The 27,357-nt window shown below is 35.7% G+C and overlaps 1 protein-coding gene and 1 long non-coding RNA gene across 3 annotated transcripts in view; one reads left to right on the forward strand and one right to left on the reverse strand.

Moving 5' to 3' along the window:
- DLC1 (DLC1 Rho GTPase activating protein) overlaps positions 1–27,357 on the reverse strand; it is a 229,439-nt gene that overhangs the window by 114,786 nt on the left and 87,296 nt on the right. For both annotated transcript variants that reach the window (XM_061473094.1, XM_061473086.1), the window contains one exon: positions 21,093–21,126. In XM_061473094.1, the coding sequence (XP_061329078.1) occupies positions 21,093–21,126 (34 nt within the window). The remainder of the gene's footprint in view (positions 1–21,092; positions 21,127–27,357) is intronic.
- The window catches only part of LOC133279426 (uncharacterized), a 59,277-nt gene continuing 49,333 nt past the window's right edge, over positions 17,414–27,357 (forward strand). The window contains exons 1-4 of the long non-coding RNA XR_009746888.1: positions 17,414–17,573; positions 17,713–17,788; positions 22,424–22,525; positions 25,951–26,064. This is a non-coding gene — a long non-coding RNA (uncharacterized LOC133279426). The remainder of the gene's footprint in view (positions 17,574–17,712; positions 17,789–22,423; positions 22,526–25,950; positions 26,065–27,357) is intronic.

The raw sequence follows: 27,357 nt of genomic DNA on the forward strand, positions 1-27,357 counted from the left end.
AAGGATGATTAGGGAAATAGAGCAGCTCCCGTATGAAGACAGGCTGAGAAAGTTTGGGCTGTTCAGCCTGGAGAAGAGAAGGCTGCGTGGAGACCTCATAGCAGCCTTCCAGTATCTGAAGGGGGCCTATAGGGATGCTGGGGAGGGACTCTTCATTAGGGACTGTAGTGACAAGACAAGGGGTAATGGGTTAAACAGGGCAAGTTTAGATTGGATATAAGGAGGAAATTCTTTCCTGTTAGGGTGGTGAGGCACTGGAATGGGTTGCCCAGGGAGGTTGTGAATGCTCCATCCCTGGCAGTGTTCAAGGCCAGGCTGGATGAGGCCTTGTGTGACATGGTTTAGTGTAAGGTGTCCCTGCCCATGGCAGGGGGGTTGGAACTGGATGATCTTAGGCTCCTTTCCAACCCTAACTATTCTATGATTCTATTCTATGATTCTAAAAGTATCACAATGAACAGATATGGAAATGTTTGACTGAAAAGTATGGTAAAATACATGGCATTTCTTCTTTAACTATTCCTGATGCTTTAATCATAATATTAACTATTTTGCTCACCTACATATTAGAAGAAAAAAATATCATTTACATTCTCATTATTTCCATAAAGAACAACCAGATAAACTCTATTTGACACATATGAATCCCTTCTTGAATGCAGCATGTCGTTTTATCCTCTCCAGTACCACGAAGATGTCAGCAAGTTTTGAAGGAATTCAGATAACAGCAACATAAATGATTAAGGGTCTGGAGATTTTGATTTATGAGGAAAGATTAAAACATGTTCTGCTTAGCCAAATGGGAGCTAATAATGCAAGGGGAGAGTAATGATAACAACCTGCAAGTATTTAAAGCGTGCGCACACTAAGAAAAGAGTAGAAGTGTTTAAGGTGGTACAATGTTTCAAAACACTGACCTGACATTGAAGAGGGTGTTGTGTTTGTAAGTATATTTTCCTCAAAAGTAATTAATCTTTGGAAATTATCCTTATATTATAAGGACAAAATAAGATATGTGAGTACAAAATCAAGGAATAAAAACTGTGCGGATGTAAACCAGAAGGATGAATGTATCAGCTATCAAGTCCTCAATATAATGTATATTTAAACGTAGTATTTAGCAAGATCAAAATTGAAATAGCAAGATTTAATACGATAATTGAGCAGAATACAATACTATAGGAAGCATATATCAGTATCATAGTTCATATCCTCTTTTGAAAGAACAGACCATGAAAGTAGATTTGCTTTGCTCCAGAATTTTCACACCACCTTGATTACCTGCTACTCCTTTCCTTTGAAAAAGGACCTGCTATTCAGACATAAAATTTTTCCCATCAAAACTTCAGCCTTATAACCAAAAGGTTAAGAGAAACAGCAGAAATCCATTGAATGCTTTCTCATGGCTAAATCATCTCAGCCCTGTTTGCTCACATTGGCAGCTTTCTGAAGGCACTATGATAGAATAAGTGTCTTTATGTCACATTTCAAGGAAAACCAGGAGATTATTTTTTCATGTCAGTGATGATCTTTAACACTTTATACATAATGAGCCAAATTAAAGAGAAACATTAAAGTTTTTTAGAAGAGGATATGAAAGGATGGTGTTTTTTCAATCCAAACATATTAACCTTCAGTCATGTACTAAAAAAGATTACGTATATGGGCCAAATAATATACTTCTTTACGTTCAATGAAAACTTCCACCATAAGTTATAGGAGAGAATTTTGTACTCTTGTGACAAATAAGTATACTCTTCTACTTTTTTTCTCTTCTTAAATAAATTGATTCTACCTGCTTTTTTGAGATCGAGAGTTGATAACTGTCAGTGTACTGATAAAAATTTGAACTTGGCTAACTGGTCATAAAAGTCAGAGGTAACACAAATGTATTTCAAAAGGTCAAAGGTTAAGTCTATACTGTATATGAAAATGCATAAGAAAAACCAAACGGAAAATTAAAAAAACAGGTTTTAATATAAGTCCTTCAATATTAAACAAGCTTTGAAAGGCTCTGTCTCTACAAAGTCATGACAGCTGTGAGTTTCAATTAATAGGATTAAATACAGTTACTAATTAACCTTATTTCAACCTGTACAACCTAGTTATCTGATATTGAAAACCTCCCCTACATAAGAACTGATTTCAGCATCTGGACAATTAAATTGCTGAACAATAAATTCTGGAAGCTAGGATTAAATAAACTTTAAAAAAAGCTCTCAGATATGTCCTTGACAGATATTAATAAACAATTTAGATCAAAGATACATGAGTTAGATCCTGGATTTTGGGCTTGCAAGGTTAAAGACCTTTTATTAGTCTTCATCTAGGGGAATCATGTTTTTTTAAAGCTTACCATGCATTGAAAGTGAGAAGACAGCTGAAAAAATGTGTTTTTACTCTGATTTGAAATTAAAATCTTAATACACATTTTACACAGCTCTGCACATGCCCTTGCTACAATGTGGTAAAGTACTACTGATTGCTAACCAAAGCATGGTCTATATATAGTTATACTTACCTATGAAATATTGAGCATATATCTCACCAAAACCCTCTGCATACTTTGATTTTCAGAATTTTTATTATTTTCTCTCGAAGAGGCAGCACAAAGTAAATATATCCTAAATGAAATCTTTTCTATTTTACCAAGGAAGCTAGTTTAGGTTACCTACAGTTTTTTGAATATAGTAATTTCTTAAAGTTCTTCCATAAATGCCCTGCTTACTTGTCACATCTAACTTCATGTTTGTTGCAAAACTTCATGTTCTGGAAGTGTCCTGGGTTCAGCAGTAGCAGTCATTTTTCTCCTTCTTGGTAGCTGGTGCAGTGCTGTGTTTTGACTTTCGGCCTGGGAACAGAGCTGATAACAATGTTTTGGTTTGGCCAAGGACTTTGTGAGCCTCATGCTTTGCCAGGAAGGAGGGAAAGCCAGGAGGACGCAGAGACAGGACACCTGACCAAAGAGGTATTCCATACCACAGCACGTCATGCCCAGGAGGTAACTGGGAGTTACCCAGAAGGGCTAGGACTGCAGGGTTGGAGGAGGTATTGGTCAGTGCTTGGTTGGGCTGGGGGGGGGGCAGGGCGAGTTATCAGTCAGCTGGTGGTGAGGTGTTGTATTTTCTTCCCTTGTTATTTCCTTTATTGTTGTTATTATTGGTGGTAGCAGTAGTGATTTGTGTTATACCTTAGTTACTAAACTGTTCTTATCTCAACCCGTGGGAGTTGCATTCTTTTGATTCTCCTCTCCGTCCCTCTGGGAGTAGGGGGAGGGCAAGAAGGGGGGGAAGTGAGTGAACAAGCTGTCTGGCTGGGTTTAAACCACGACAGGAAGTTAGAAGTTTCTGCATAATTTTAAGGAAAAAGGGACTTTTTCTCCTTGTGACCTTCACATTGTTGTGTGTGCTGTGTAAAGAGGAGTATTAATGTGTAGAACACTGAGAAGGACACGCAAACTTTTACAATTACTATATTTAACTTATCGATGACGATCACACCAAAGAGGAGCTCTCTTAGAAAATTAATGGGAGACCAGCTGCTAACTCCTAATATCTACCAAGCAAGGAAGCTCAAAAAAAGGCTAGGTAAGTGTGAGGCTGAAGCTTGAAATAAAGAACTGAACTGTGTGTTAACAGCAAGCACATGCTGACCTTAGGTCCATTCTGCTTCTCCTTCCCTGAGAACCGATGCTCTGGATTCCTGTTGGGCAAGAAATGCTGACTTGTTCTGAAATGGTGTCTAGTGTTACTGTAAACACACACTGCTTTTACAGTTCCCAGCAGAGCTCTCTCTGCATGGAGGTTACATGATCTTTATACTCCTGGCAGGAAATAAAAGATGTTAATGGTGAGGACCTCTGTTAGGAACAGTAGCCCTTGGCAAGAAAAGGAAGGACCAGAGCATGGTAATGTATCAACAGTCTACGTAAAGACACAGTTTGCATTGTGAATGTATGACATAATTTTGGAAGTGCTAAAGGAGCCACAAAAAATTCAGTTCAGCAGGAACAGATTAGGGGACTAATGCAATGGAAGCTGCATGGGTGAGAAAGACCCAGAAGAACCAAGGCAAGTCACATATCTTCTATCAGGCAAGTCCATATGAGGGTGGCTATGCAGCTCATGCATGTACCTCATGAGCACAGCAGCACAGCAAACACAAGGGTAGAAGGGAGGATGTTTAGTCTGCAGTCTCCAGCAGTCTCAAATCTCTGAAGGGTCTCCCTCCATCACTGCTGCTAAATACTAGAGACTGTTGTAGCTTCTGAATGGCTGTGTGACCACTTAAAGTTCTAATCCTAGGCCAGTAAGAATAGCATCTTCTTAGTATTTAATTATGTTTTCTATGCCAAATTCTCTATGCCTGTCTTAATCTGTCTAAATCACTGCTGCAGGAAATACCTCATTTCTGTCTTCATAGTTTTTTTTGTCTGTGTCCCTTGCTACGCCAGACTGTTCTCTCATTTGGTACTGAGGCAACTGCTTGCACAGCTTGCTGAAAGCCAGCTCACTAAAACCACATTGGTTGAAAAATAGATAGTCTTAATGTGAATCATTTCAGTGATGCAGTTTACAGCAAATGCTTGAATTCCTGAATTTAGAAGGCAGTGAAATACTCTTGTGGAAGCAGCACTGTGACTCACCTTCAACACAAAGCTCTCTTTCAGGCAATTACAAATTTCAATCTATGTGTGCAAAGGTGAATCACAATCTGGCCCCAGAATACATGAAAAAGACTACGTATTTTGCAAGCATAGCAGATTCACTCACAGTGAAAACCAGGAATTATTGCCTGAACTGTAAGCCAGGCTATAAATCCTGTTTAAAAATTGACAGCATGCATTTGAACACAAATCCAAGTCAAAATCCACAGCTAAACAGTTACTACAACTCTGGGACATTCACATCCCTGTCAATATTTCAGGTAGGTAGCTTTCATATAGGTGGCTGAGCATACTACAGCTGACTGCTGTAATGCCAAGAGATGAAAAATGAAGTAAAGACACAGTAAGAACATGGTGAAAATATTCAATTCCCGCTGAAAGTCTGCTTTGTTCTGCAATTGGGTAGCTCTTTGTTGTGAAATACGAGATAATGGTTCATGTAGAATGAGCATTTTACAAGAACAAGGAAACAAATATTTTAAAAGCATACAGGAAAAGAAGACAAGGAATACAACCATACTGAGCTAAGACATACACTTTACAAGGAACAGTATACTGTATTGGCTGCTGTATATGCTAACAGAAGGATGTGCACATGGCTTGTGAGTCCTTGGAGGGGCTACTGAATAAGACAGTTTCATTCCAGGCTCTGTTTCAGACTCTAAATTTGCTTTATGGTCAACTCTTTTGGCGTAGTCATTTCATGGCAAAAAAGCACTGGGGGAACTAGATTTCTTTCCTGTTGGTGAGAAAAGGCTGAAGGAATGCAAATTTATCAAACAAGAACTATGAAGGAAATGTATTGTTGAATAGGTGTCAAGAAAGCTTTAGCAGAAGATGATAGAGATGAACTTAGTTTGACAGGTTATCATATACTGAGTCATTTCATTCTGTTGATTGTGCTATGACTAGGAAAATGCTCTGGAAAATTAGTTGGAAAGACTTTCCCATTCAAGTGACATAACATGACCTACAGTAAAAGCCTAAGCTACTCAAGACGACTGAACCTAAGCCAGAAGCATATATGACAAAAGTCAGGAAACCGCTACAAGAAAAAAAAAAAAAGTCAGATTTGTTATTTTTGTGTTTTCTGTGTAATCAAGCAAAAAAGAACATTATTAAAAAATAATAGCCCACATACTATGAAAAACTGGTTGGCTTATTCAAAAACTTTAGGTGCTTTAGAATAAGTAAACTGCTGCTTAGAATGAAGACATGAATTCATGGCCAGAGGTTGGGGCCAGGTCTGAACCTGGCGGCTTGAAGCTATAGAGGTCTTCCTCGGGAAAGTGCAGTAAACACTCTCAGGAGATGTTTAGGTTAGGTCAGTGAAGACAGTAAGACAGTGAAGACTTGGAGAGAAGCAGAGTCTGAAGGGCATGAAGTGGTATCCATCTGAACCCTCATAAATCATGTTAAAATTGGGAATGGAGTCCCTGTTTTTAGTAAAAAGTCATATTGGTACTAAATCCAGAAAGTTCCAAAATACCCAGTATAAATTAGAAGGGTGCATAGGAAACTTAACCAAGTCTCATTAAAAATGAATTGATAGCCTATAAGGTTTGGCATATTCCCCCATGAGTTTATACAGCTCTCAACATGAAGCACTGAAGTCTAAGTTACAGAGTAGCATGTGTTCTCTCAGGGTAAGATGTGATTTACTGATTTTGGTCTGCAAGTTAAGCACTGCCTTTCTCTCAAGAGATCCAAGCAAGCAATGAAGGAAAGAAAAAGAATTGCACCTTCAAAATCAGTTAACTATAATCAGATATTAGACATAATGATAAATTAATCATGAAAGTATACCCATTTTCTAACATCACTGGAGGGCAGAATTATGCCTCTTTGGTTTTCTTACTTTAATCTATTTGGATGTCCTTTAAGAATAACCCTTAATTTAAATTTTGGCAGCTTGTAAATTTTAGTTTGGTGATAACTGCTCTTCTGAAATGTATTTTATCCCTCAACTACAGACACGTAAGGTCAGTTGACACATGTTCTCCACCTTTATGTAGGGTTTGTTTGAGCTTTTTTGTCTGGGAATATGAATCCCCTTTTTCTTGCTTAAGGAACTTAACCTTTTAAATGATGAAATATGAAGGCAATTAACACTTCATGAATTAAACTACATCACACCTAAATCCCCACTATGATTTACAACTGCTGTTTTCTCTAATAATTAAAAAAAACAGTAGTAAACATCAATATTTAACAAATCTTTCTTTTTTTTTTTTTTTTTACAATGATCAGAACATGTCTTGCTACAGGCTGTGAAGAAAGAGGATATCCTAGTACTGTGATAAAAGTGTACTCCAAAATATGTGCTATTTATAGCCATAAACCAGAGTTGCTCAGAATAAAGAACACTTGCATTTTTAAGGACTGTTTTATGAACGCGTAAGTGTCTAATTGCTGCAGGCTCAGGAGGGTATTATGCCTTTGAGTTGCTTGACAGTCACTTGACTTAATCAATGACATCTGCTGATTCTTATCAGTGAGATCTGCTGTTCAAAGGCCCATTAGGAATAAAAGCAAATCCTGACTCCTGCTGCGTGAGGACATTGGTTAGCCAATGCTTGCTCGGTGCTGATAGGCTTGGGACGGAGCCCTGCCCCTAAGCTTCTTTACCCTCAGTCACGCAGATGTAAGGTTTTCTCCCTTTCATCAATTTGTATTTAGGTTGCTGATAACAATTTGGTATTCAGGCTATAATTATGGCTACAGTGACTTCCACACTTACACCTACTACGAACTCAGCATGCTATCCAAAAATACACTTGGTACTGATACATGAGCAGTGTGGCTCAGTACATCTCCATTCAACAGGCTGGTCCCAGAGGAGGGGGAGCACTGGAAGAGCAACCTCTGGTTAGAAATTGCTGCTCTATAGGGAGCATAAACTGGAACAGCCACTACTGCCTGCCAGGGTGCTAACTGTTGCACCTCTTCTTTACAGTTATGCCAGGGATTATACCCCTGCAGTTTAAGGAAGCATAAAGAAAGATGAAAGTCATTTGCATCCCACTTTCCAGGTATGCCTAGCAGAGCAGCACGACAGCTCATTTTCTGGCATGCTGTTTTTTCCTGAACAGTTCATACTGTTTATGAACAGTTTCATACTGTTGCATGAAAGCTAACAATTAAAAGGCAAAAGTACAGAATAACCAGGCCCATTTGCCTGTAAGCAAAAGATTTAATTTCCAGAATTTCTTTTTTCAGTAAAAGTTCAAACAGAAAACCTTGAAGATAGTATGTCAGAAGGAACAAAAGCAGAGAGAAGAGTTAGGTGAAAGCAGCAGTTCAAAACTTTATCCTAGAAGGCATATTTTCCATGCATTACAAGAGGTTTGCGCTTCCCAAACTATATATGGGTAGCAAGAGGCCAAAGCTCTTTCCACTGAGAAAGTGGCATGCTCGTAAATTCATACTTGAATCCTCTAAGCAAGGACTGAACCTGGAGAAGTCAGTGGTAGACAAAGGATATCAGAATGAATGAATCTGATATTTTTGATCAAGACCACACAATGAAAGTAATGCTGAGTCTCCTACCACTTCTAGTTGCAAAGTGTCCCTTGTCCATACTATCTCCCAAGCTGTTCATGTGTCTTGTCTAGAAAACTGCTAGATGGCATGGGCCAAAACTACAACAGGAAGCATGATAATAAGTGAACAAGTGGGGTAACTCTATGCCAGCACTTGAGCCCAGGTCCTATTTAGTTTGTTTAGATGCTGCTGTGTGAATGAGTTCTTAAAACAGATGCCCTTTTATCCTTGATGACTGATTGCTGATGTGTGCACTCCAAATTTAATTATTATTTGGCTTATACATTCTTCTGAAAGTACAAATGAAACAAATAGTGTGATGGCCCAGAGCTCTTTTCAGAGAGGAAACTCCTAGTTTTGGGAAGTACTTTGGTTGTGGTACTTTGTTTTCATCATAATTGGGTTTCTAAATCTATGTCTTGGAGAAAGGAAAGAACACAGAAGTAGCCGTGTAGTTCTATATAAGAAACAACAATAAGGAAATATAGGAGACAACTCTCTTCTGGTTGTCTGCACTGTATTGGTTTGTCCAATACAATTCAGATCCTGTGCAGTGCTGTTATTGCATGGTATGTGGCAGAGAAGGAGTTTTGATGCTGGAGTGTGTCTCACCTAGTATTTTTTCTTTCTGGTACTTGCTAAACACCACTGGAAGTCTACAGTAACAACATATTCACTTGTCTGTTATCTTTGACAATAAAAATTCTCCGTCTCACTTCAGTCTATTAAAATGACTGTTCATACCGCAGAATGCTGCAAAGATACTTTGCCCTTTTCTATGTTGCTTTATTTTTAAAGGTTTATTTTGCTTTGTTTAAGGAAAACAGGTAAAGAAGCTTAAATAAGATCTCAGGAAATGAAATAATCACTACATCTTTAGTTGAACTGGAATGCACTTAAGAAAATAAGAGAGAGGTTTAAGTCAGAGTCATGGGAACTGGTGAACAAAGCACCAAAAAGCATGAAACCCCAACACAGATGTAGCAAAGATTTTCCAGATGTGGAATTCTTGCTATGGATCAGCAGAGTTAGCTTAACTTACTTAAGCTATAATGATTATTCTGAGGGAAAAAAAAAGAAGTGTGGTTCATTTCTTATCTCTCAGTCTTTTAATATAACTATATGCAATTTACTTTGGTGAAGATTTTTATCTAGATTTGCTTTATGAATAGATGTCTGTTTCTTATTCCTCTTAGTTTGTCTAATGTTGCATACATTGCCTCTCCGGAAATGCCTTTGAAATGTACTGCAAAAAGTTATTATATGTAGCAACTTCTTATATTGGAACCATTCTTGGTTAGTTTTTCACTGTCCATTAATAACAAAATGATGCCAAGTTTTGATTACAACTGTAACATATATATCTTTACAGTTTCTAATATGGTCTTTGGCTATGTCTGTGTTTTTGTTGCTACAAGTAATGTAGTATTCTTAGCTTGATGATGAATAGTTCATACTGTTTCCTGGATGAAATGCATGCCTCTTGCAAAACATAAGAAACTCATGTAATAAAAATATATTCAGTGTACATATTAAGGCTGAATATTCATTACATTTCTATTACAAAATACCATTTCTGACACATGAAAAAGTAATTCAATGTTTGGATAGTGACTTATTCACTGGAAATATTGCAATACCAGTTTGACATCTTGGTTAAATTTCGAATTGGTACATAGAAAGTTATGATTTGGATAAATCTTATAATAAATCAGTGGTAAGACTGTCATTAATTTCATTGAGGTCATACTAATAAATTTCTCTGTCATTAGTTTGTCTAGACTTTCTAAACCTACAGCAGAAGGTGCAATTGAATGCATGTAAAACCTTAACATCCACAATATACTGAGGCATGGAGCCTCATACTTTAGCTCTAGATTGCACGAAGTGCCTCCCCCTATTTGTTTTGAATCTGCCACCTTTATTTGATGTCCTTTCATTCTTCTACAGGAACAGACAAGCAATCACACACAAACGTCATATGGTTATCAACACAGAGTAATCAAACATAGAAAAATTTTGTACTGGGAAACAAAAAAATAAAAGAGATGGGGTGCAAAAAATTGTTAATGTTGGAATCAATGGCAGGTATTAAATCCCTGACTGAAAAACCAGTATCATTTCCAAGCTAGCAGTGAATCCTACTGTAATTTGTGTGCCAGAAACACTGTTTTCTGCTTCACCCACTGCTATTGTCTGATCCTGCAATGGCTGCTAAAGCCATTTTTCCTACAAACATTAGTCTGGATTCATGGTGCAAAAAAGTCTGAGATCTTCCTTTAAAAGGATAAAAGAAATTTTAGGAAAACTAAAACTAGATGACCTTAGAAAGTCCCTTCCAACCCAAACTCTTCTATGATTTTATGATTATTCCCACATGTCTCTTTCAAATATCCAATAATTTTTCAGCCACAAATGCTCTCATAATGATGAAAATATGCCTGATAAAACTGACATTTTAAAGTTTTGCAAGAGCAGGTATACCAGTTATGAACATGAAATAGAGCCGGGCTGCTACTGACACACTTGAACTGACAAAAAACAACCTTATTCCACTCAAAGAGTTAGCATGAGCTATAACACCAAAATAAGTCTTTGGCACTCTCCAAGCTTTCTGGAGTTTCTTCCTTGCTTCAAGAGCTTCCCATGGCTGTTACAAGACCAAAATCTTTCTAGCCTAGGCATGGGCTTTGTTCTGTAAACAGTGGCCCATGTAAGTCAATTGATAGATAAATCCTTCACAAAAGTCTTCCCTCTTAGTCTTTCAATTCTGGTTATAGGCAGCCACTGAGATTTGATGTACCTGACTAGCGCTCTGAAATTGGTTATCAAATATCTCCCTTTCTTTTACGCCAACATGAAGCAGAAGGTGCAACTGAATCCACTATAGATTGGGCTTTAAGTTAATACCTACTAAATGAACAAAAAAGGCTATTGATTCACAGAAACTTTCAGAGAAATCATCTTAGACTCAGATTTAGCAAACTAGCTTAGTCCAAACTCATGTGACTGGAATAATTACTTGCAGGGATAACTTCTTGCAGACTTATAGCTTATAGGCTATTTGGCAGTTGTGTCTATCAATAAACTTCATTTTCAGTTCTTTCTTCGTTTGTAATACTTATGAATTAACCAACAATTCATTCAGTTATCTGATTCTTTCCTAAAGTGTCATGGAGGGGAGATTCACTAATAGCCAAAATCAACACACAGGTAGACTGAAGATGACAATAAAGCAATTGCATGAGCTAATGGAGTGATTTTGCATATAAAAATTGTACACTAGTGCATTTTAAAGATCAATGGCATCTACCATATACTGGAGAATCAGCATTTGATTTGATTGCCACTTCCCAATACGTGCAAAACCAACCTAGTTTTACAAGAATATTTGCAGAAGAGATTTGAGACAATGTCTATACTTGATGACTAGGTATGACAAGGTATTTCAAAATCTTCAAGATAATGAAAACCACCTTTTGTCAGATATGGTTAGGGTTTTGACAATAAAAGATAATAGTCTCTCAGGCTGAACATACTACAAGCAGATACAGCAATTTGCAAGTATCAGTTGCTGTACCAGAAAGCATTCAGAGCACAAGTCACAAGTTTGACAAGGAAAAAAAAACACACCCTGAGCAACTTGTGACACTGCAGTTACATACAGCCCTATCATTGTGCTGCCAAGGATGATTCCACATCAGGAAGACCTTTTCCCTCCAGGTATGCCTAATCCCAAGTGTGCTTTCGAGTGTCTTTCACCTGAGTTTTCAACATGTCCCTAGAGGAATGTAAATAAGCATGCCTCCTCATCAAACATCAAAGAGCTCTCTCTTTTCCCTAAGGATTTGTGAAAAGGAGATTTTTATTCTAATAAGACAGGAGTTTAAAGCATGCATGTAAGTATCTAAAATATATAAACAACAAAACCCTGTTCTGGCTTTGTGGAGTAAAGCCCATGTCCTAGGTGATCTGGGACTGAAAACATTTCTTACCCTTCTGTTTCAACAGATTTAAAAAGAGAAATGTTATCTCACCACACTTTCTTAAGTACTCTAAGCTCTTCATATTAAAGATGACTTAAAATTATTTAGCTCTTTCGTTCAAGAACTCTGAGACAACTTTGCAGTCCAAGTCCTGTTTTCAAACGTGAACACAGGAGCATAATATGTTCGTACAGATGTTTTGAATGTTGTCTAGGAAGGCAAAGTAGTAAAGAAGAGCTTACTAAATTTTTCAGAAGTGACTAGGTACTTTTACAATTCTGTGCCATGTGCAGATTGTACTGCTCAGAGGTAACTTTTACTGGGAATTGGTGCACAATTAGCATGTGTCACAACAGAGAGCTTCTTTTTCACCCTCAGGTACCTAAATAACTACAGAAATGTAGCCCAATGTAAATTTAAAATTTGGTTCCTCAGCTTTTCAGAAGCTAACTCTATTTTTGGACACTGAACAAGAAAGCCCATCACCTGATTTTGAAATCAACAGCCACAGCACTATTTTGGAAATCATGGACTAATGATTATATGTCAGTATCAATAAGGAAAAAATGAACTAACTTATATTTCCTCTGAATCAGCTAAGTCTTCACTGTGAAATCAGTCCAAACAAAACTAGGCTAGAAATAACTTGCTTAATTGGTTATCACCGTTCTCTGTTATTCTTTTTTTTAGCTGAAAAAGGAAAGGAAGAACAACTTGTTCATGTTTGCTTTGATTTAAAAGCTATTTTTTGATCAAGGACTACCTCTTTTAGGAGGTAACTTGGGGTGGGTTATATACATGCTACTAAACCACTGTGTAACTCGTAACTAACTTTATACTGAAAAGCAACTTGATTAAGATTAAATATTTGATGCTAGGCAGAATACACTGTGTACCAGCTTACAGTCTGTATGGTGGTGTTCTAAAATGTGAGCACTCTGTAATTAGTTATGATACTAAATTGAATTTGCTGAAAGTAACAAATTCATAACCTTTCTCTTCCATTTTCTATTTTGACAGCAAAGAACTCAATCATGAAACATTTTTTCCCACAATATTTTTGTTTGCAAGTTGGGATTTTACAGTCTGGAAGGGTGGATAAATAAATGATAAAAAACTGGCTGGAGAGCAGCTCTGTGGAAAAGTCCCTGGAGTCTTGGCAGATAGCAAGCTCCTCATGAGTCAGCAGCATGCCCTGGCAGCAAAGACGGCTGGCAGCATCCTGAGTTGTATCAATAAAAGCATGGCCTGTAGGTGGAAGGAAGGGATTATTTCCCTCTATTCATTGCTTGTTAGACCACATCTGCAATACTGAGTTCAATTTCAGGATCCTCCCAATACAAGCCAGACACCAATAAAAGGGGACAAGGCTAGCAGAGGGCCACCCACAGTGTCTATATCAATTGACCTGCGAGCTGAGTCTGCAGGACTCGTTCAGCCTGCAGAGGTTGTTTCTTGAGTCCTACCAGCAGCTCCCCAGGACCTCATGGGAGGGCAACAAGGAGATGGAGGTGGGCTTTTCACATTGTGCATGTGAGACTGACAAGATACAACAGTCATAAACTGAAAACAGAAAGGGTCAGACTGGATATGAGGAAAACTGTCTTCTCCATGGGGACAGTAGAGTAGTGAAATAGGTAACTTACAGAGGTTGCACAGGCTCCATCCTTGTTGGTTTTCAAGACTGAAGTGGATAATCCTGAGCAAACTTGTCTGACCTCAGGGCTGGTGCTGTGTGAGCAGGAGGCTGGAGAAAGGACCTTCAAAAGTCTCTTTTAAAAGCTTTACCCTGAGTTATCTTTTGTTTAACTATATTTCACTAAGAGGTGATAAAGTATGTTATGAGAGACATTCTTAACATACATCAGTCTATGATGAAATTTATATTGTTAATATCAAAATATGCTTAAAATACTTCAATACTAAAGCTTGTTTTTTTCCTAATCACATAGTTTCTGGGATGAAAATAACTTGCCTTAATAAGGCAATTATATATTGCCTTAAAACCACACTGGACTGGACAGAAAAGAGCAGAAAGATTTAGAAGATGGCTGGCAGCAGTAATCATTCAGCTGACACTATATATATCTTTATTTCTACCAGGGAAATATGTTGATTAGAATAAGGAATTCTATTACAGGATTGAAGAAAAGATGGCAAACCAGCAAAGAAATCAAAACTCAGTTCCTCACCACACGAATACAAGACACTGAAGCACTACCTGTTTTCTCTAAAGTGAATATCAACATTTGAATATTTGTTGAGGAAATATTTAAAGTCTTCTCCACAATTAAGACAATCAAAGTATCTAGAAAAATATCATAGGTACAAAAGCATTAAAGTGCATGATGATGGACCAATGTGATGTAAAAATAATGACCTATCCTTGTCATTAACCTAAAATAATTCAGTTGAGCTTTGCTAAAGATCAGAATAGATGAGACTATGTTAAAGAAAAAAAAAAAAAAAGAGCCTTTGAAAATAACTACATCATATTTTGATTTAAAAAGCTCTTCCACAGAAGTATAAAAGTGGGTCTATACTGATGGACTATACTAATGCAGGTGGGATAAGAAACAGCAGCTGGTCAAATATGTAAGAATTTGAGAATGTAGAAGAGGCTTTGCTACTTCTCTGATACTTCTGATGTGCTTTATTATTATGCAATGGAATGCAATAGAATTTGTTTTAGACTTTCAGAAAACACTTGTTTTCCTGTTCTGGTATGAAACCTAAATGTTTGTGACCTTCAATGGTCTCCACTGCTGCCTCCCCTCTCAGAGCGCATTCAGACTATCTGGCCCTACTCTTCATTTTTTAAGACTCAAGAAAGTTATATACAATTGTGAGGAGTTTTGGGGACCATCCTGCTTCCAGTGCTTTTAGCATGGTTTTAAGTGGACTTTCAGAGGAAATCTGCAGACCCAGGATCTACCGTTAATTAAGATTTTGGTTTATCACAGCGCTACGTGCATTTTAAAGTTTATGTGTTTATACTCACATGCATGCAGTGAATGTTACTTTTAGAAGTGAAATAATTTATTCAGAAGAACAGCTACAGTAGTGTGTGGTCAGTAAGCCACTAAAAATCAAATACCAAAAATCATGACATCAGCTATTTTACTGCATTTAGAAAAAATAAAGACAACCAAACACCTAAACATCGTCACGAATCTTAGATGAAATGTCAGCTTTTGGTACCTACTGGCATCACAGACCTTTTTTTCTAGTAATGAAATAAATAACAGTGGAATAAAAATATATCTATTCGCATCTATTAGTGCTTGGCAGACATGCATGCATATTCTGGCAGTTTCTGTAACTGTTTTTTAGTATGACAGATTGAAGTGAGTGCTCACCTGACATTTTTATTTAGAAAGCAAACACTCAGCTAAAACAAATTTTATAACTGTTGCAACATCAACAGTAATAGAAAGATCACCTAGCTAGGAACTGGTACTTCATACTAAGGTTTCATAAAAACATTAATAACATAGTTCTACTAAAGCCAGTTACACAATACTCACAAAAAGAACAATTTGTTTTGCCCAGTTTATTCTAGAATACTGGCTACAAATATTATAAAGCAGCCAAAAAACAAATAAATGTGCCAATTAACTTGTATTTCTCCCCAGTTTATGTGGAAACTGATAATCCTGTAGCCAATCACATTAATTTTTTTAATGCTTGCTCTAGGTTCAAAAAAAGCTCTTTGTGGATGAACCTTTAATGACTTTATGAAAACAGAGAATCCAGTGGACACAGCTCATAGAACGAGTTGATTTCTCTGGATCTAGTGTTGTACATATAGTGTTTGTAAAATCTAGTGGAGGTTTTATTTTTTTCCTTTTTGAATAGCACTCAAATTAAGTCACATTAAAAGATGTCTACCTACTGTGCCAAGCAGCTGGTCTTTTATGTGCCTTGTTTAATGACAGTGAACATGTCACTGATGGGTTTTCAAGGTTTTCCTGCTGTGAGTTCTCACAGATGGGCCCGACCCACCTTGTCATTACTTCATCACCTCCTGTTCTGCAGTTCATCTCCCCATGGGGCCGAGCACCAAGTGTCCTCCACTGCCTCACACCGACAATTAAGAGTCTGTGAGAGGAAATACCTTTGCTTTAAGGTCCTTTTAATCATCTTTGTATTTGTCTTCCTTGTGAATCAAAGGCAATCAGGGCAATTAACACAAAAGGACATTGAGCTTGTACACTAAATAATACTTTTACCAGAAATCTAGAGGAGATGCAGGAAAAACAAGACTTGTTCACTGCTCGGTCCATATAGTAATGCTAACACTGGGGAGTTTTCAAACACTACATTGGCCAGAGATCCAATGAAGCTGTTGTCTTTGACTGTTCTAAATAGTTTATCCTCTTGCTTGCTTGCTGATCACCAAAACACAGATGATAAATGGGCTTTGAAATCTGTTCTACTCCATGCCAGACTTACACTTTTATTTGTGCTGAAGTAGACCTCTCTAACTTACTAGGGTTAGAGAAAGTATTGAGATTTACCCAAAAAGGTTGTGCACTTTTTCCATATGATAGCTTTAATGATAATTTTTCCATATTATAACTTTAATAATAACTTCCTTATAAAGCAAGAGGGCATATTTTCACAGAATCATTAGAGTTCTTAAAAGCATGCTCGCTTGCTGTTCTGCTAGGGAATTTTTACTGCTATGGATGAATAGTGTCCCTTGCTTTTTTATATCAAGTCATGTGTTTTGTGTTTTTTAACTGATCCAAGTTTGTGCCTAATAAATAATATCTAGTACTCAATGATTTAAACACCCCTAATTTTATTTTTAGAGCTGCAACTCTTCTAAATGTGTGTGCAACCTAAATAACACAGGGCATGTGTGTTTTATACACAGGAAAAATGTATTTATTATAACATTGAGCATTGGTGTTAATATTTATGTAATACTTGTTTAGGGCTAGACTAAACCTTCTGCTGTGTTTATGTGATAAAACATATTTTCACCACCTCAAGAGAAATAAGCTGCGCTACTCCTTGACCAGATGTGGATATTCACTCTACCTCACCCGCTGGTTCTGTTGTAGCAATGTTTTTAAGTCACAAATAGAGTTCACTATTCCCTACAGATATTTGAGGATAAATTGGGAAATCATGAAGTAGGTCTGCAAAGAGACTTAGGCAATACTTCTAATGTTGACTTATAGTCATTTCACCTTTGTTTTGGGAACACTGCTCCAGAAACTAAAGCTAGCCCTCTGTTAAGAACCACACACTGGTTCATTGTACTGAATATAGGTATATATGCTACAAGCTATCTTGACTCTACATTTAATGGAGAGTTACCCAACACTATTCATGACATCATGTAAACAAATGCTGATAATAGCCAGGTGAACCAAATGTTCATATGCGATTATCAGTAAACCAAATGCTGACAACAGCCAGATAAACCAAATGTTCATATGCTGATTATTTTTAGATTATAAATGAAGTTAACACCACTAACAGAGACATCTTCATTATTGAGAGGTGAGATGAACCCTCTGTCCCTCAATTTTTTTCATAGATCATGGACAGAACTGAAGAATGAAAACTAGTCAGCAAGGTATGTAAAGACATTGGAATATATAAATTACTCAAAGAAAGATGGATGGATCTGAATAAAACAGTCTTTTGAAACTGGTTGCTGGCCTGCATTCCTGATTTAGGAGCCAACACCCCCAACCCAAAGTCATCTCTAGGCTAGAGCCATTTTTTTCCCTGACTGTGCATGTTTCTTGATCTTAACTTCTACCTTAAAAAAAATTCTTTTGAAAGATTTTTTTTCATCATTGCCAGAAATGTCAAAAGCACTGAGACTTCTTAAAAATGCATTTCTCAGAAATAGCTGATGCCAAAGTATGTCTTTTGCAATGCCCTAATTCACACAAATTGAAGCAATAGTTTACATAGTCATAACTGATGTTCTCCTCAATAGTGATCATTTATAGATTTTTGCCAAAGGGACTCTGCAATTGCAGACTTTACTGCGCTTTCCACTGTAAAACCCCCCAAACAATCAACAAAAAAAATGGTTATGCAATTTGAGTTATTGACAAAAGTAGCAATGTTTTCAGATAATATTTGGTTTTGCTCTAAATCTAAAAATAGCATGTGCGTGTTTTTTTTAAGTACTCCATCTGAAAGTTTGTATTTGATGTAGTCAGAATTTATTGTGTGTTGGAAAATACATAAAATTGAGAAAAAAATTAATTTCAAGAATTAGCAACTGCTATGAACATAATCAGTAATGTGTGAACTTCTAAACTACTTGAGAAGCTTAGTCCATTTAAAGATCTAAATGTTTGTTTGCCTATAGGAAAAGCATTTGAGAATATCAAGGTATCTGAGTCTACAGAACAAAGTCTTGTAAAAACAGGATTTTATTTATGTATATAGAATTTCTGAACCAGATACATTGAAATAACAGCCTTTCTACTTTCTTGTATTTTTCATTCCACTTTCAGATGAAACCAAGTAATCTCAAGTAGGAAAGAAGGAAAGCTACAAGAAATTATTACTTCAAGTTTTCAAAATGATATAACGTTTGACTAGACATTTTGAGTGCATTTGTAATCAAATTTTAATTTTAAAGCAATGCTATCCAGTCTCTTTACCTATTGTCTTACTAGCATTTTCAGTAGTAAAATAAACAACTCCTATTTGTCTGTAGTATTCTGTAATATATTTTTGTCCCTTTCTAATAATATAAACTAAAAAGAGATTGTTGTTATGTACAAATAAAAAACTTATTGTCTATTTTGTTCTCTTAAAGAAGACATGCAAATATGCTATATTCTTTTTGAAGGCTTCCACGCTTCTGGCTTTGGCATTCATGAGTCTTATGAAATATTGTTTCTCTGTTGAAGTGTAAGCAGCAGTGATTAAATGACTAGTAAAACTGAAAACATGAGACCAGAATGTCCAACTCGAGCTCCATTCACATCTGAAAAACAAATAGCACTAACTACCCCTAGAACCTAGTGACTTCAGTCAATAGGCCTGATTTAAATAATCATTTTCCTAATGCCTGCTTAGTATTTCCAAAAAGCCATGAGCTTCATGAGCTCCTGACCTGTGAAGAGTTAAACAAAAGACAAAACTGATTAAAAGGCAACCACATTCCATTCACAGTCTAGCTTGTGCTCATGTACATGGAAATGTCAGCAATCTGACTCTGCATGGCATCAAGTTCCACTTAATATTTACAGTAATAAATATAATGTAGTCCTGGTTTTAGCTGGGATAGAATTATTTTTTTTTTTCCTAGTAGCTGGTATGGTGCTGTGTGTTGGATTTAGTCTGAGAATAATATTGATAACACAGTGTGGTTAAACCTCTACAAATACTGAAGACAGCGCTGAAGTCCGAGGAGGAAGAAAGGTCAGATTCATATACATATGTACAGGTTACAAAATGTATTTCAAAAATACATTTAGTTCAAACCATCATAACATTGACAAGATAGGTAGTTTTGGCACTGAAAAACAAGCATGGATCTTTGAGTTTTATTTCTGATTTTACAAGCCATTAGCTATGGCAAACACTCATTGCAACTCTATTCCTCTAGCATAAAACTGGGGTCATTATATCTCTATGCCCTGAAGATTTTTTAATGACTTTCAGATAGTTTTTCATCTTGTATGGTACATAACTGCTAAAGATGTACACAACCCCGCAATACTTCATGGCTGCTTCACAAAATATTTGAGATAAGGTGCAAATGGTAGGCGCAGTTTAATTGGTTTACATGTTTGGAAATAATTTAAAGGACGTGGCCAAATATGAACTCCCTCAGAAAAAGAAATACCAATAAATACCACTTGTGAAGTCTATAAAGAAAATGCTTATTAAATATGGGTCACAGTTTGAGAATTATTTATGAAGTTCAACAGCTAAAATAACAACATCCTGACCAGCCAGCTCCATAGCTTTTACAGTACAGATTAGCACTATGGCTTTTCTCTCAAACCCCCTTTTTTTTTTATCCTTTTTAACCTGTCCCGCCACCTTAATAAGCAAAATGAGAAAAATAATCTGAAATAGGATAATGCAAGAAAATGTCACCAACAAAAATCAGACATAAATCAGAATGCCAGGTGACATTTGGATATTTTGAGCTATTTTTCAAGCCATATTTAAGGTACTGTAGTAACAATCACTTCAAATAAATTATGAAGAAACCAACAGAGATTCTAGAGATCTACAGTGCCAAGTGAAGTGCTCACTAGGGTGTCACAACAATTCACCCATTTGACAATGTCCAGTAGACAATCACTACTAGATTTCACACACCGATACCAAAGCATGCATCCTATGCAGAAAACATATAACAGAAAAGAACAGGAAAAAAACCTTTCAATATTCTGGAAGAACTTAGCAAAAAAAAAAAAAAAAAAATTATTTCCAATGAAATACTCCAGATAACTGAAATTTCCTGACATACTTGAAGACAGACTGGAAATTTCACAGTAAGTCATCAAATTCCACTGACTTCAACAAACCCATTGGCATCCACATCTGTTAATCGAGACATCAAATAAATCAAAACAGATTTTAACACCAACTAACAAGTAAGTACCTAGAGGAAGACTGACATACAAAAGAGGCAGCTGCCATTTAACTGGCTACTTCGTAGGATAGTTTCAAATATTTTCATTAGTATCATACAGAAAGCTGGATTGCTTTCCCGAAAGAAAATACCCTATTCAGGAAACAACAGACCAGTTTACACAGACATTTGTCAGGTCTGTAACCCTGCATGTCGAAAACCCTGGAGCTGAAGCCTGTATTTTCTCACTTAGATAAGTAGCACTGTATTCCACAAAACAAATAAAACAAAATGAGAAAACAAGTAAATATTTACTCACCAGCTTTCTCCTTCTCTGAAATAACTGGCATAGCCTGAAAGAAATAAATAAATGATACCACTATTAAAAAATAAGTCTAGTAGAGAAACTTTATAAAACCTTAAAGCAGATTTTACGAGCATCCAGAAGGTCTGGAGAGATCTGAGGTCGCACTCTGTTAAGCACTCTGGAGAGAAATGTACAGTTCCCATTTGAGTGTCTTATAATCTATTATGACCCTAATTACTGTTTAAAAAAAAAAAAAGGACTAGGAGAAAAGGGAAGAGATGAAGGATGAAGTTAATAAGATATTCCAATGATAACATTCTGAAATAATCATCCTAGAATACATGCCCATAAAATTCTACTGGGAGATTACTAAATAATTCTAAAGGAGTGAACACAAAACCAGTGTGGCTGAAGATGAGAATAAAATTTCTTCTGCGGAACTCAAGTAGAGTTCTGCCATTGACTCCACATAGGGAGGACTTGTGCTTAGACATATGTTGTTCTAAAACAAAGTTTCTTTTCACGGAAGTTTTAAAAGACAAACCATAGAAGTGTTTTCATATCGGCTGCAGCTGGTTTTGGAATTGAAAAATTGTTTCTTTGCAATAGATGTAAAAATATTGCATAAACCCACTTTTCTTTCAGACTAAAGCAGAGTTTTCTGAGTGTATTTTTCCTAAAATAAGTAAGATATGGATTGAATGAATAGTAAAATGGAATTTTCCTACTGCAGATTTCACAGAAAAAGAAAGAGGGGATTGATGGACAAAAATCACAAAACAGCCAGTTTCAGACTTTCTATAGAGCTACTGAAATAGACTTTGAAATTTCATTTCAGGATTTCACTTGTCCAGCTATACAAAATAGTATTTTATAGCATTTCCTGGATGATAGTTTGTACAAAATTTCAAATAGAATACTTCAGAAAATATATATTAATAAAAACCTTACAGATGGTAATAACCGTAGGAATCCTTCTATGATTCTTTTTTTCACCTATATTTTGACTAATTAAATATCTGGTGCTTGAGTTTGATGTACCATCAGACTAATATTATTTTAAACTACAACAGCCCCTTGCTTGAGAAATTTTTCCTTTTCTTTTTACAAACATATATTAGTTCAGAAGAAGCACCATTTTGCTCCAGTAATTCAACAAAGGCTTTAACTTCCACAGACTGAAGAAAGTTAACATGCCAAAGAAACAATAAAACTACAAGATAAATCAAGGTATCAGCTACAGAGGAGAGAAAAAGATTAAAAAAAAGCCTATCATATAGATTTCTAAAAAAGTAATCGATAGAATTTTCAAAACCAGTATGTAATTTTCTTCTCTTTCCCAGACCTGAGTGGCTACACTGGCTAAGAAAAATAAGAAAATAAGAAAGAAAATCCCAGATTCATTATTACTGTTTGCTCAGGAAGGAAATGTTTAAAGAGGAAAGGTGAGAAACAAGCAAGCAAACAGGAAAAATAAAACAGAAGACTGAAGAAACGTTAGTATAAATGAAAATGAAGGATCAGGACAAAAGAAGGAAAGACAGGGACAGGTTATCATCACATTTTAATGCTGAGCACTGTTAGCTACTAAAAAAACCCAAACCCACAACAAAGAAAGTGTGATGGCTTCCTCTAAGAAAACCTTAAGAGACAACATTGAGATAACTGGAGATGTAGCAGCAAACAGTATTGAAAGCATAGCTTTGTCATGGAAAAGAGACAACCATTTGATGGGAACAGTCTTTGCTCTAAGGTCTAAAATGCAAGTCCGAGATGAACAATTATGATTCAGTGAACTGGGGTGGGGGGAGCAGTTACAGGACTCAGTGGGCATATGACAGAGTAACAGGTACAGAAGATAATACCTCTGATGGTTTTGTGACAGACTTAGACATGTTCTCTCCACTAATTGCAATGTGAGTCACCGGTAAAGTCTTTGGCTTGAATGATCACTTCTGAATCAGCTCCCATTAGCATGAAGATTTTTTTTCATACAAGCATATCAGATTTTAAAACATTGTCAATCTTGCCATTTGTCAGGTCAAGTTATTTCCTGGAAATAGACAATATTTCTAATTGATGATCACTAAAACATGTTGATTAACAGCCAAACATAAATTTTAGTAAATTTGTTAGATGGTAGTTCTAAAGTTTGCTAGAGTTGTTCAACAGGTTTAGCCCAAGTAGAAAGCTGTAGCTGAAAATACATAGAACTATAAAGCTTCAGGGCAGATGTGTAAGTTGCGATATTAGTACTTCTAAGCAGGATGAAGAACCACTATAAGATCCAGAAAATGTAAAGGTAGTTTGAGATTTACAGATAAAAGGTTTTCCTACATTCCTACAGTAATTGTGCAGCAATTCACTAAGACTGATTCTAGAGTGACCAATATCTATTATGCATGTTACCAAAAGTAAGGATTTTAAAATCAAGTCAGGTGCATGGGGGAAAAAATAATACTAGAGCATTCAGATAAGGAAATACATTCAAAAAGTATATAAGTTTTCTTAGAATAATTACGAGAAGGACCTCATAATGTGGTGACTACCTGTCACCACCATTTTTCACCACTCTAGCTTCTCCACAGTATGTAATATATGTAATATAAGTGCAGAGATTTCTTTTTATTGCCTTTTCTTCTTGATATCATTTGTTTCAGCAGAACATGGTTCCATTTCCTCCATGTACTTTTAAACTTAGAAGAACTACTTTTACCTGATATGGTCTTATTGATTAACCACACAAGCAAAAAGTACAGCATTTTCCAAGTACCAAATATTTTCTTAAATTCGTGTGAACCCAAGTAAAAAGAAGAAATTGTCACTAAATAAACCCCTTATAGTAACATCAAATCAAGGAAAGTATTTTTCTTTTTTTTTTTAGAACAGAATAGGAAGTATAATTTTTCCAAATAATATTACTATTCTTCCTATTGTAAAGACTGCAAATAATATAAATGCTGGACTCGGAACATGGTATTGTTACATACTTAGAGATTCTGAACCCATTGTAACAATGATGAAAGATTTATTTTTGCTGAAATAATATATGTAAACAAGCAAATCTTCCTCATTATTTACAATTTAAGAACTCATATGTATATATTTAGTCGAAGGTTTAGATTTACTAAGTTTACAGAAAAATTGAAAATCTTCCCATTTTCTTTGAATATGTAGTAAATTTAAAGTTCCCAATTGAAGAAACCCCTCAAGCCAAAACCCACTCAAACCAACCCTCTTTATCCACAAAGTTCAAAATCATTTTGGATGATACTTTCAAATATGTCTGCTTTCTAAACAGAGTGTAATTCTGCTGATTTAAGATGCAAAACGAGCTAATAAATTCTGTTAGAATGTTCTGTTGCTGCTTAAAAGCTGAAGAAAAAAAAATCTTAGATGAACATACCATTTCCTGAAAATTTAAAATAAAGGAAACCACAAGCAAATGCTGTTCAACAAGATCTGAGACAGTCTTACTATTGGTTTAGTTTTTCATTAATCGGCTACACATAGTGCTTACATGCTGCCCAGTGGGAAAACATGATTGTTACTTATGAGAAATGCTCTCATCTCCAGTACGGTTCTGAATTCACTGGAGACAATTCAATGAGTTCCATATGTTCCAAATGAATTGCATTCCCAGGAAGTGATTTAACATTTCTGGCAATGGAGCAATTAAACTGGATTTTCCTGCTTGGCCAGATGGGTTCACTGTAACTTCACATTATTTCTCACTCTCCTCACAGAACTAAAGAACTAGACTAACAATTTCCACACGATTGGGTTGCATGTGCTTTAAAAAAAACCCAGGCACACATCCCTCACAGATTTCAAACAGCACCCCCAAAGTCAGGCTCCTCTCTATATTTTTAATAGTACATGCTTTTAATACCACCAATAAAGAAAAGGGAAGAAGAAGAAAAAAAAGAAATCCCTATGAGAGCATTGCTGACATACTTAGGTTATTCTTTTAAATCAGAGAATGGGATTTTTAATTTATGATAATTTAACCTATGAAATGACATACTTTTTTTTTTTTTTTACACATCCTTACTGTACTTGAACTGATTTCCTGTAAATATATTATATCTGCAAATATGACTGTAAAGGGTACATAAAACATTGTATTGGACATTTTTCTTTAAAGTGGCAGTTGACTTGCTCAGTTACCAGTAAATCAAAACTTAAATGGTTACCAGTAAATCAAAACTTAAATAAAATTTTGCACAAATGAAAAGTTTTATTTGACCAAAGTCAAAAAAACTATTTTTTTTTTAGCTTTTAAGAATATTTTAATAAGAAAGAGGAAAGAAATCTGTAAAGAAAGCCCACAGTTCCCAACAGCAAGCACTCATTTTGACCATGTGCAGTTCTTCACTATGAAAAGAGGAAAGAAAGAATTCCTCCCCGGTCCCCAAACTAGCTTCCTTCCACTAGAGTCAAAACCTGTCTGACCTGAACACAGCTTGGCTGTACCTTAACTCAGGGCAAAGCTATTTTTTTTTTTTTTATGTTATTTCTAAGAATGCAGGCAATGCCATTATGAATAAAATTAGTTATCTTTTAGTTTCCTTGCACTCATGAACATGAGCATCTCTATCATGACTGACTCTCTGCAAAGGGCTATGGTAGATGGCAAAGGTTTGTGTAAACTGGCAAGTTACTACAGAGGAGTCTGTAACTTGCAATTTCTGAAATAAGGGTCTAGTGACATCTATTAGTTTTCGTAGTATCTCATAAACCAACTGGAGCAAGTCTGTATTACAGTTTTCCAAAGAAGCTATAGCATCTTTACTTTAAAGCCATTAAATTCACTATTTTTTTCATCAGAATCATAGAATAGGTGTATTTTTTTCTTTTTTTTTTTCAGAAGACAAAATGCATTTGGCATTATGGGAATCACATTTTCAATACTACCATCCAATCATATTCTACAAAGCCCTTCCACCAGAAAAGGCTGTCAGCTATTCAGTCCTTTTTTCAGGTATGCATTTAAATAGATATGCTGGGAAAATTATTTGCTAATCTTGATTTGTGAGCATTTCTTTACACTTTTGCCTTCGGTGATAGTATCTTCTACTGTCCAGGGTGAATGGAAAATTCCAGGACAAATATTAATATACTGGGATTCAACTTCATACTAGCTGTGAGCATGTAACTCACAGATGCTGAGCTCAAGCTGTTCTGGAAATGCTTTTATGGTAATCATCTTTTATCCCTGTAATTGAAAATCATGGTCTAAATTCTCACCTTAGTGGATGCTTTTTTTTTATGCAAAAGTGTTAGTAAGAATTGTATTTATCACTGAAAATATTTGCTCTAAGACCAAATCCATGTTCCTATTCTAAAAATATATCACATTAGAAGCAGAAAGGAGACCAAGCTCCAAAGCTTGCAGACATAAAAATGAATGTTATATTCAGTTTTTAAATAGCATCATTGATTTTAAGACCAGAAACAACTATGTAGACCAAAATACATCTCTGTTGTCTTCTTTCTACTCAAAGATCAAAACATATGAAAATCTAAAATCTTCTAAAGAAGCTTCTGACAGGAAAGAAAGGCACAATATACAATTACCAAGGAAGGACTAATGAACCAAAAGGCAGAGAACTCCCTATTCCAGTAAAAAAAAGCAATCTTGTACCTGAAAACTGAGGTCAACAGCAGTCAGAGAGAAAACAAATTTTAAATATTATGTAATTCCTCATCAAATAGTGTATGGTCTATATCGTTTGAAGTCCTTTACGAGACATTTTATTTAGAAGGTATGCTCCAGTTTTAATTTGAATAAATCGTAGTTAAAATTAACTGGGTTATTAAAAAAAAAAATAAATAAATCCACAACAATTCAGATGGTTTTAAATTAGGGAAAGAGTGCAGTCCATAACCAGAAATTTCCTCAGTAATATCCACATTAAAAAAAATATTGCACAAATATCTCTCCCAGAAAACGTTGATTTTTGAAACCAAACCCTTTCATGTTAATGAGTCAGCTAAGGACAGTAAACATGTAGAAGACCCTTTGGAAATACTAATTAATTTAAACTAATTTTTTGGTATTAGCATTGAACTGAAATGATAACAATAATATAGAAAAAAACGCAAACCAAACCCAAACCCAAGAATGACTAGTTTATCATTCAGAATTATTTACAAAACATTAATTTACTAAACTTGTAAGTTTTAAAAATAAGTTTTTACAATTTTTATGTTTATTTATTTTTATTTTCATTTAGATTAAGAACGAGTAAAAAGCTAAACTGATCAATTTGGA

The sequence above is a fragment of the Pezoporus flaviventris genome, unplaced genomic scaffold (genome assembly GCF_033815535.1).
Source record: "Pezoporus flaviventris isolate CSIRO_AGI_PZ_B2104156 unplaced genomic scaffold, CSIRO_AGI_Pfla_v1 ptg000002l, whole genome shotgun sequence".
Taxonomy (NCBI): domain Eukaryota; kingdom Metazoa; phylum Chordata; class Aves; order Psittaciformes; family Psittacidae; genus Pezoporus; species Pezoporus flaviventris.